This window comes from Kryptolebias marmoratus, linkage group LG14, assembly GCF_001649575.2.
Source record: "Kryptolebias marmoratus isolate JLee-2015 linkage group LG14, ASM164957v2, whole genome shotgun sequence".
NCBI classification, from domain to species: Eukaryota; Metazoa; Chordata; class Actinopteri; order Cyprinodontiformes; family Rivulidae; genus Kryptolebias; species Kryptolebias marmoratus.
Window position 1 is genome coordinate 10,768,014 of NC_051443.1, and position 11,611 is coordinate 10,779,624.

Below are 11,611 nucleotides of genomic sequence, written 5' to 3' on the forward strand. Positions count from 1 at the left end.
ACTGATGGTGTGTAATAATCATGGCATGTGGTGTGTCTGCAGATGTCGATGAATGCCACTCTAATCCGTGTCTCAATGGAGCCACCTGTCAGGATGGGGTCAACTCCTTCACCTGCCTCTGCCTGCCCAGTTACACGGGAGAGCTCTGCGAACAAGGTCAGGAGCCGCAATTATAAAAGCCTTTGTTGCTCAAATCTGCACCAATAAACAATTCTTAAGACAATGGATTTCCAGTTTATTTTCACTTTTCTTTTTACATTTATTTAGATCATTTTCACTAATTTCGAAAACTTTTAGTTTAAAAAGGCAGCAGTATTAATGCGTCTAAATCATTTCAAGTTTTTATACGTTACTTTTAAAAACTAAAATGTATTGCCAACGTTTAGAAAATAGTTTACATGATTTGGGGGGAGTTTTGCAATTACGCAGATGACATTCAGCTGTTTTTCCCCTTTACGGTCTCTGACTTTTTAAAACAAATAATCTCATCTTGAAAAATGATAAAGTTTTAGCCTTTTTGGTCAGATCTTGAAAATAACATTTTGCAGAATCGCATGTCATATTATGAAATCTTGTGTGACCTTCAAGTGCTTAGAACATGTGTTGGGGATAACTTTTGGCTACTACCACACCAAATCTTTAGTCAATATTTGTAAAATTGACTGAGTTTAATCTATTTTTGTCTGAGCGAAGGTCAAATCACTGCTGTGGCCATCTTGAATCATGTTGACCCCAAACATTTATCATGTCCAAATTTCAGCAGCTGGCAATATCTAAAGCTAGTGCCAAAACATAAGTTAGAGATGAAAATCCAAGCTTTTGTTCCTGTTTAGATTATTGTAAGTCACATTCTGGTCTAAACAGCAAAAGCTCTTGATCATCTTAAGCTTGTCCAAAACTCTTCTTATCTGGAACAAATTGCAGAAATCGTATGAGTCCTGATTAATGTCCCGTCACTGGTTATCCGTTAATTTTTAAATTTATTTTAAAATACAAAAGCTAACATTTAGGGCTCTACATAGTCAAGTCCCTCAGTATATTTGTGAATTATTAGTTTTAACACTTCAACTCATTTAGCCAGACATTTTTGGTAGTTTTTCGAACACCATCTAAAATGTAGGGAGGTTCCACCTTCTGAGTACTCGCACCTCGACTGTGGAATGTTGTATTAACAGTAAAGCTAAGATTTTTTGGATGAGATGCCGAATAGTTGTATCTGTTCAAGGCATGCAACTTTTTTCAATTACAATCCAGTTAAGAAGAATACAGTCTAACTCAGAGTAATTATAAATTGTTAATTTGAGAAAACTTTTTTAGCTAAAGAAGCCAGCTGATTGTGATGAAATTTTACTTTGATTCAGTACCACCCTCAGCATACCTCCTTTTAGCAGTAGGAAACCTCCAGCGGAAGCAGATTTAGGAAGGACAGTCATCTGCCTCAACCAGCTGTGGGGTGCAGGGGGTGGGGGTGGGGGGTCAGGTCATGGGGTTGAGGTAAGAAGACAGGAAGGAGACACAAAAATGATTCAAACTCAAGAGTCCCAAAATACCTGTTATGCAGGTGCCAATTATAGAGTAAGATTCAGGCAGTCAACTTTTTGTTAAGTTTTGTACAATTCTGGCTTGTGTTTCAGTCATCTGTATCATAATCTTTGCCATTTCTTTAGTTTACATTAAAACCATTTGTTACTCCAACTGATAAGCCATAAACCACATTGTCTTTTTTGTAGTCAGATGTCACAAACAAAATATTAGTTGCTAGTTAATATACTGAGAAATAATTTCTGTCATAAGTAAAAGTGGACAAAAATCAGTGAAAAAGGAACGATGGGTAATGATGCACTCACTGAACCAACAACATGTTTCATCTGCAGAGGAAGTTGATTTTGGCTACTCATTTTTCTAGTTCTCTGTGGTCCAATTTGTGCAAAAGTTCAAGTGCAATTGCATAGGATGATGTTTGATTCAGAACCCAAACCCGCTTGCAGTTATTGAAAGTATTGTGCTGAATGGTTTTAATTGCGAAAACCTTTCATTTTTAAGTCAGTGTGTTAGGGTCTTGCAAAATTAATATTGCCTTCTGTGTAGAGACATCGCTCCCCTGTAGCCTTTGACTCCATACTTGGAACCACTGATGTTAGTGGTGAAGATATTTAAACACTAAAATGATTTTAAGACAGTTCAAAAACAACACAACAACAATCTGACTGCTTATTTCGTTACCTTTTTTTTTTTATCTGGTGAGCAAAATGTAGCACTAAACAGCTGTACTCCTTTAAATATTTAAAAAAAATAAAACTTCAGAAATGTATTAGCAGCATTTGCACTCAATATATGATATATATATATATATATATATATATATATATATATATATATATATATATATATATATATATATATATATATATCACTAAAAACTCCAGCTCTGGGCGTTGGCTCCTCTGCAGATTAGTTCCAGCATCTCATCCAATATTTCTGTCATTACTCAGCCGCTGATCCAGGTTTCAGAGGTCCCCAGGGCCTCCAAAGATTGAACTTTTCCAGAACAATGAGCCAGTTTTCAAAAATGAAGCTTCCTTTATGTAAAAGCAAAACAATAGGTACTAAAAAAAATCAAATAGTAAGACATTTTTAAGCGATAACACTCATTTAATGGCAGCTCCAGGAGGGATTGCAGTTTGGTACAGAACAGCTATTTTTATGTACAGATTTATGAGGCAGTGTGTTAATTCCTAAAAAGAGGAAAAAAAAGCTTTGTTTCTGTCTTATTGATTTTTTTTATGCATCTTTCTCCATAAAACAATTTCTGAAGCTTCCAGTCAAGATTAAAGAAATATTGTTAAAAGAATTTATTTAGTGCATTCATGGTTACAAAGTAACCAAAAAAAAGTACGTGATGACTCTAAATGAAAACAGTCTGGTCTGAGACTATGTTGTGCACTTGGATGGCAGAGCCAGAAGACATTTGTTAGTGTAACAGTGGTCAAGAAGGAGCCTGTTATTAATTATTATTATTTATTATTATCAATAAATTAGCCGTCGAAAACAACTTGGTGTAGAACCACAAGTTTCTCTGATGGCAGAATATAATCAAGGCACTGAGTGAAGGTCAGTGGGCCTTTTTTATTTTACTTAAACACCAAATCTGTGTTTGACAGTTCACATGCATTATTTGTGAGTAGAAGATTGGGAAATAGAATCAGGAATTCCCTGGACTGAAATTCCTAGTTTGCAGATTGTACCCATGTACATAATGAATGTAGTGTGCAACTTAATGTGGAAACTCATATGCAAAACATGGCTTATTTACCATGCAGTGTTCCTTTCTGACACTTGCAGAAGTTGGTGGACAGAGCAGCAGAGACACAGATGTCCCCTTATTGCTTTCTTCCAGTGGAAAGGATAAAAAAAAACAGATAATTGCTCTATTATTCTTCCAGAAAGCTTTTGCAGCTGTGTGGCATTGACTCAGTTCTGCTAAATGCGGCCTCCCACTTCTTCTCCTGGATGCAGCTCTGTTTTGGGCTAACCCACCGGCGTACGTCAGAATAATGCTGCGCTTTTATCAAGCTGCCAGAGGGAGAACACAGAATTTCAGAGCTCACCTGACCCTCCAGGTGGCTGCACAGCAGAGTCATTAAGACGAGCCTGGGCTGATGAAGGTTAATACCCAGGAGCCCCGACAACAACTTTCCATTGCTTTTTTTTTTTGGCTCTGAGTTTATCCTGAAGCCACTGCTACAGAACACCCATTGTTTGCTGAGGTTGACGAAGCAGAGCGCTTATTGTGCGACTTAAATTCATTGTATATGAAGCTAATTTTGTGTGTGTTTGACCTGCACACAACGGGATATTTATTAGGGTAATGAAGTCCAACTGTGTTACCAAATTCACTCAGCGAGGGGCCTTTATTTCCCAGTTGGACTTCAGTGTCTCTCCAGCCACAATAACAGAATTTGATGAAAAACAAACAAATCAAAGCTGCTGCATAACTGCTGAGGATTATTGCTACAGCAGCGCAGTTCCATATTGACTGGCTTATTCACTCTTCCCTGCCAAAAAACAAAAAACATATTCAGATTTTATTTGCATCATTTTCAGTGTTTACAACAGCTCACACACTCCAGTTTCCATACTCTCATGGCCTAATCAGAAACTTCCTGCACTTGTTTTCAAAGTTCAGGGAAACCCCAAAGTGTCACTTTTAAACTCGCATGATCTTTTCTTAAGCTGATAAAATAACAATAGTGTGATGTGTTGCCTTGGTAATGTGGAAATAGTTACATGTTTCATAGTGTATTTTAACACCTAACCATGAAAACATACCTGGGTTTTTATTTTTATCGCTGAACCCTAACAAAGTTTTTAAAATATGTAACACAGTACAGAAATGGAGGGACAGGAATCAAAATAAAAATAATAGATATAAAAAAAAGAGGTGGGGAGAAACAGCCTGAGGTTTGTTTCTAACATACGTTCTGGAGACAGATGACTCCCCACCTCCTCTCCTACCTCTGGAGCCTATATAGATGTAGAGCTATTGTGTCAAAACATGATTCACAATGTATCGAATATGTAATATGTTGGCTAAGCATGGATACAGCAGTTTGTTTTTTTCCAAAACAGATCAGATTCTGCCAATTTGTACATGTTTAACTCATGTATAACTCAGTGTTTTTGGAACAGTACATTTTTAACAATTCTAAGGCTGCTGTCATACTATTCTGCATTTTGCCACATTATGTGTCACTGATCACCAGCGGTCATTGGGGGAACACCCCAGACAGATCACCGGTCCACCACAGGGCCATACAGAGACAAATGAGATAGACAACTATTCACGCTTTCACTCATACCTGGTGACGATTTAGAGTTGCCAATTAACTTAACATGCATGTTTTCTGTCTATGGGAGGAAAAAGGAGTACCCTGGAGAAAACCCCCATATTCTCAGGGGAAACATATGTTCTGAAAGGCTCCAATTGGGTTTTGAAGCTGCGATTTTCTTGATGTGAGGCAACAGCTCTAACCACTGCAACACTGTGCCATTCCTAAATGTATATTTCTACGCTTTAGGTTGAAAAGTGTGAAAACTACAGCATACAATGTTGTAAGGATGGTTTATGCTAAGTTGCTGTGTCTCATTGTTTTTGTTAGTGTGGAGTTTTGTTCTTCTGTGAGGCGTTGCTGCAGCCTTTCTGTGAAGTTCTTGTACCAGTTTTTCAATGAATCAGTGGTAATGGCAGAGATACTGTCTTCTGTCAGCATCTAGCCATGATCTCCCCCCATCATCATCTGGGATTTCCTTTTCTTCTTAGTACTCACTGTTGCATATCTCAGTCTGGCAAGCTGTCTTCTGTTCTCCTCATCTTTCATTAGAGTCCAAACCAAACCCATAACAGCACCTTGTATATTAATTTTTTCTAAATCCATATTTGTGAAAAAGTGACGAGCAGAAAATGTTGCTCCTATATAGGTCCACATCATGGGACTGGACATAGTATGGAACCAATATAGAAAAAAATGCAATGCAGACATTGATTTTCTTACAATGTCACATGTACTCCAACAAAGCAATACGTATGCTGAAACAACTACATGGCATTATGAGAAACATTGTATTTTTTTCAGAACCTACGAAAAGAACACACAGAATTACATTACTGCTGCTCAGCTTGGACACAGATAAAAAGGACAGGCAATGGCAAAGCACAAAGAGTTAGTATATCATGAAACTGTCTCAGCTAACTTTATATATGGGGACACTGCTTCTTAACTCTTACTGAGTGATTTAAAGTTTCTACGCTCACGCTACAAAGTTTTGGGACATAACTAATCTGTGTCAACCTAGCATTACTTGAGAATGCTAGAGGAGTGGTTTCCAAGGTTTTCAGGTTTTGACCCACAAAATAAAGGTTGTAGAAACTCATGACCCAGACTGTTGCTGGTTAAAGTATACAAACATTGCTAATAAGCTATTTAACAAAGAGCCTTGTCAGCTGTTTTGTGTTTATACATTTATGACAACTGTTTTTTTTTAAATTAAAGTTAGGGTTAAATATGCTTCAAATATGCATTAGGGACCCTACCCCAACTTTGAGACCCACTGTACAACGTAAAGACGTGATGTTGTGAAATTGTTTTTTAAAAGCCATGTATCTCAGTACACCATCAAAATGCAAAAATAAGACAACGTTTTCAAACTAGCCACCCCCTGACCTGGACTTTCCTTCTTTTGTGGAATACCTTTTATTGATATTTGTACTAAACTTCATAGAAAAGCAAATAACTCTGTATTGATGTCTTTTTTTTAAATTATATTTTGCTAATTTTCTTGAACATGCTGTTGTTTTTCTGTCTCTGCAGACACGGAGGTGTGTGGATTTGGCTGGCACAAGTTTCAGTCTCACTGCTACAAGTACTTCACACACTGTCGGACCTGGGACGCCGCTGAGAAGGAGTGTCGGCTCCACGGCGCCCACCTGGTCAGCATCCTGTCCCAGGAGGAGCAGATCTTTGTCAACCGTAAGTCTCTTCCTGCCCTGCTCGGATCTCACCTCTCTGATCAAGTTCCTCCTGTCGTCCATTAAACCCCATACCTCATCTTGATTTTTTTTTTCTCGACTGATGGATGTGTATGTTTCCCTCCCTCCGCAGGTCTGGGCAAGGACTATCAATGGATTGGCCTGAACGACAAGATGTTTGAGACAGACTTCAGGTGGACTGATGGCAGACCAGTGGTGAGACAGTGACTCAGAGTAACAGAATACTTCACTGAGGTCCCATCCATTAAAGAGCAGTGGCCTGGAAAGGCTGCGTGGAGACTAGATGTCTGCTTTTCTGAAACAATTAAAGTAGTAGGAACAAAAACCTACTAACAAAACGACAGAATTTTATAAACAGATGATTGATAGACTTGTTTTCTCAAGATGCAAACAACAAGTGGGGGGATGCGCTACACAAAGGAAAACCACACCAAAAGAACCCCCAGATGTTTGATATGTGAACATCCTGAAATAATTAGCTGGTTTGTCCACAGACAGTCACTTAGTCTGTGATAAAAAATAAATTTCTGCGTGCTTGTTGTGCAATAAGAGCAAACTGAAAGGTTTTTTTTTTTTTTTTTGGTTCTAATCTAAATTAGAGTAATTCTTTATCATCATTGGAGAGACAAAGAAAAATACACAAAATTACAGAGAATGAATTTCACAAAAGTGTAACAACAAAGAGCCAGAATAACCACAAATGAATGCGAAAATATCAAAGACACAAAACAACCGCAAAGTTGCGGAAATTATAAAACATAAAATAATCATAAGAACGTCCAAAGTCCAAAATCTGTATTTGTATCGGTAGGTTAGGGTTCATTTTTTATTTTTAGGTGCACCAATTGACCAAAAGACCAAATTTCTAATAAAAAAATTAGTATTTAAACAAAATCTCAGCTAAATTAAGGGACTCTCATTACTATTCATACATTATTTTTCAATTTCTCTCATAATTTTGAATGAGCTCTTCCTCCCACAGCTTTGGAAAACTCCAAACTAAAGTCAGGAATGGTGTGATATAACATCTGGTGTCTGTGCACTGTACAGGTGTAAAAAAAAACTGCACACATTTTCCCCATAGAAAACAATAAAATTTTAGTAAAATGAGAAAATCCAGCCCTTTTTGGATGCTTGTTGGAATTTTAGGCAGCAGCTTCATCACTTTAAGTAGTTAAAAAGAACATGCTTTATGAATCCTGCTCAGGTACTTAATCCTTCCTAACCTCCTAAATGGCAGTTTTAACGATTTAGAATTCAATCGATTGCTGCAAACATGAAGTCCAAACTGGATTTGATGCTTTTCTTCTAAAACCTGCAGCTTTCTGCACTTATCAAACCTCTTAGGCTTTGAAGAAAAATGATTGCCTTTTTAATAATATTATTATTATTATTTTAAATAGTCAGAAGTTAAAGCAACACTGTGACACATTACTCATCAGGAGCAAACCTGTGGCCTCATATTTGTTTGACACGTAACATGACTGCAGCTGAAAACATCCCAGTTTTTCTTGCAGCAGATAAAACACAGCTCTCATCTGTTTTCTTTAGTCTCGACTCACACACAGTGTGTCTGCTGGGAACTCTCATGTGAGCTGTGTTAGCTGAAGAGAGCAAAGAGGTGGTGGTGGTGGTGGTGGTGGGGGGACCTAAACTGAAATCTGATGCAGGAGAAGGACTGGTTGTTGTAATGTGTCATCAATCAGAAAACAGACCCACCCGGAGCAGGAGAAACTTGTACGGAGCCCCATTTTCTGTATGCAACATGCTGACTGCAGTTTAAAACAAGCTACAGGAACTTATTTGTTTGTATTTTTACAACAAACTGCAGGAAACTTAGGGTTTATCCATGTCTGGGCATTTGGTTGTCTCAGCAGCCCCCCCATCTGGTTTCTCCATGAATCACATAAAGTCAAACTCAGTAAGTTAGAGCTGAAAATAAGTTTTGAACGACTGATTCAAAACGTAAATATACACATTTTCCACGAGCATCTATTAATTAGGCTTTAGTTTACTTTTGATTATCTCTGCCTTTCCACCTTCACGTTATCACATCCTTGTCAATGCCAGAATAAAACAAACTCAAGTTACTAGGTTTATATATGTCCATCCATCCATCTTCTACCGCTTATCCGTGTTCTGGTCGTGGAGGCAACAGGTCCAGGAGAGAAACCCAGACATCGCTCTCCCCCAGCAACACGCTCCAGCTCCTCCTGGGGGATCCCAAGGCTTTCCCAGGCCAGGAAGGATACATAATCTCTTTATATCCCTTTATATTATGTTTATGTATAGTTAGGCCTTAATTTGCAAACAAAACTATTAAAATCAATCAGAACCAAAACATCTATCACTCGCAGGTATGTCCAACTTAATAGAATGGTGTCTATCAATTTAACAACAATAACTGTAATGAAAAAGTATTTGCAGGTATTTTTTACACAGCAGAGCACCTCTCTCCTACCTCCTTTGACATAAATAAAATTTAGCCAGTTAGACTTAAACAACATAATCAATGCTGACAGTTCAGTGGCCGAAATGCAAACAAAAAACCAGCAAAGAGCCGATTAAAAGACCGATTTTTGCCACAGATGGGCACACGTTCAAAGCTACATCCAGAGAAAACAGTATTTTTATTGTTGTTGAAATAGTTAGTGTGGCATTCATGTACATCTTCTGTGGGTAAAAGTGCCAGACCCTGGATGCATGAGATTTCTATCACTGCCGGGAAGCCGGGCGATAATTGTTTTGCCTGTGTGTGCGTGTGTGTTCGTTTGTTTGTCAGCAAAATATCTCATGAACCACTGGGCAGATTTTATTGAAACTCTCAGAGAGTAATCATTGGATGAACTTCTACAACAAATTCACTTTGGAAGTCAACCCAATTGAAGATGGCCGCCACAGCCAACTGACTTTACCCAACACAAACATGGCTGTAACTTGGTTAATTTCACAAATGCTGAGCTAAAATGTGGTGTGGTGGTAGCTGAGAGTCATCCTCAACACATATACTTTGATGGCTAAAAAATAAACTTGTGCTAGATCTTGCAATGTTGCGTGAGATTACGCACAATTTCTTTTACAAGGTTTGACCAAAACTGCTACAACTCCAAGGCGATCTTAGTTTAAAACTCTGATATAAATGGCAGCGGGTGATATGTATTCCTTTGAGGAATGCTAGGCCTTTAATTATGATAGTTTAGTTTTGTTTTGGCTCTTTTTTTGCACAACAGTAGACGGCTTTTAAAGTATCTCCGGGCAGGCTTAAAACAACATGTCCTTCAGGAATACGAGTTTAAAAGTAGCACTGTGCTGTCGTTTGTAGAATGGGTCTATTTAAAGGGGGATCTCAATTATGAATTATAGAATAATGACTACCAAGGTTTAGAAAACAAGTATAAATTTGACTACATGTTCGCTGTTGTTGTTTTAAATAAAGACGTGAAAATATGTGTCCTGGCAGCAATATAACCACTGGAGGCCAAACCAGCCTGACAGCTTCTTCCATACTGGAGAGGACTGCGTGGTGATGATCTGGCATGAAGATGGGCAGTGGAACGACGTGCCCTGCAACTACCACCTACCCTTCACCTGCAAAAAAGGGACAGGTACGTTTCTTTTTGTTATTATTATTATTAAATGACAGTATTTGCAGTGCATTCTAGCGACAAAAGTTAAATGAGAAGAGGGAAAAACATAAAAAAAAGAAAAACAAATGCACTTCTACCTCTGTGTTACAGTCACCTGATGAGAACACCTTAACCAGTTAGCTCCATTTTTAATAGCAACATCTAATCTCTTATTTGTATCATTCCTTTCTCTATTATCTTTGTAGTATATAAATATTGAGCTTCATTGTCAAATAACCTTAGTTAGCTCATATACACCTGGCATTGATCTGAAACCCATTAAGATTTCCATCTGATGTAATCTAATCAGCTGCTTAATGGATTTTCTGGATGTACTGTTTGATGAATTATGCAGAGTGGATCATATCTGGTACAGACAAAGATGATTTTCTTTGCAGAGCTGCATACTCTTTACCAAATTTTATCAACAAGGATTTCATTCGGTTTATCTCGACAATCCCGGTCTGATGTCAGAGCTGTGTGCTGATCGGGAGGACCTCAACCGATTGGACAAATGTTTATCTGCAACGGAGGTTTATGTTAAATCTTAAATGTAGAACCAAGCTATTGATTGGATTCTGCGACTTTTCCAAGATCGAAGTGTCAATGTAATTACTTATTTTCTAGTATTACTCTTCCCCTACACAAAGACCTGTTCCTACTCATTGGTTCTTAATTCAGAGCCTTAAAGAATAGTGTTAAAATATCCTGTTGCTGCATGGGATACCCCTTCAAGAAGCCAACAAACCATCAGCTGTTGTCAATTTGTTTTGTGTAAATGATTCCGAATACAATGGAACACATGGAAGTACATATTACAGAGGTTGTTTAGCTATTAAAATCATTTAAATAGTGAATTATGATGCTAGCTTTGCTATTTTCAATGCTAGTTAAGGATAATAGACAATGACACCAAATGTAATTCATCAAACTAAACACTACAATGGTTGCAGTGCCAGTGCAATTATTTTTATCCTTAAATAAATATTTTTAGCACAGTTTGTTTTGCAACTGCAGCTTATACCCCTTTGTTTTGATGAATGATTTAAAAAAAAAAAATTTTGACCAAAAAAGGAAGGGGCAGGACCGATTCTGGGATTCAGACTGATTCTTACATCTCTAGTAAATCTGAGAAACGCTGCATACGAATTCTGTTTATATGTTGCTGACGTTGTGCTTCATTCCACCCAGTGTCCTGTGGCCAGCCCCCTGTGGTGCAACATACTAAGGTATTTGGTGCCAAGAAGGATCGCCATGAGATCAACTCCCTGGTTCGCTACCAATGTAAACAAGGTTTCATCCAGAGACACACACCAATCATACGCTGCCAGCCCAACGGCCAATGGGAGGAGCCCAAAATCACCTGCATTAGCCGTAAGAGACATTGTTGTTCTATAACCTGTGAAAAGTTTCAAAATGGGGAGGGGGGGGGGGATTT

At 38.0% G+C, this 11,611-nt stretch overlaps 1 protein-coding gene across 1 annotated transcript in view; it reads left to right on the plus strand.

The window, feature by feature from the left end:
• The window catches only part of vcanb (versican b), a 36,346-nt gene that overhangs the window by 21,664 nt on the left and 3,071 nt on the right, over nucleotides 1–11,611 (plus strand). Inside the window, exons 11-15 of the mRNA XM_017407791.3 lie at nucleotides 43–156; nucleotides 6,369–6,527; nucleotides 6,660–6,742; nucleotides 10,008–10,152; nucleotides 11,365–11,547. Coding sequence (XP_017263280.1) covers nucleotides 43–156; nucleotides 6,369–6,527; nucleotides 6,660–6,742; nucleotides 10,008–10,152; nucleotides 11,365–11,547 — 684 coding nt within the window. The remainder of the gene's footprint in view (nucleotides 1–42; nucleotides 157–6,368; nucleotides 6,528–6,659; nucleotides 6,743–10,007; nucleotides 10,153–11,364; nucleotides 11,548–11,611) is intronic.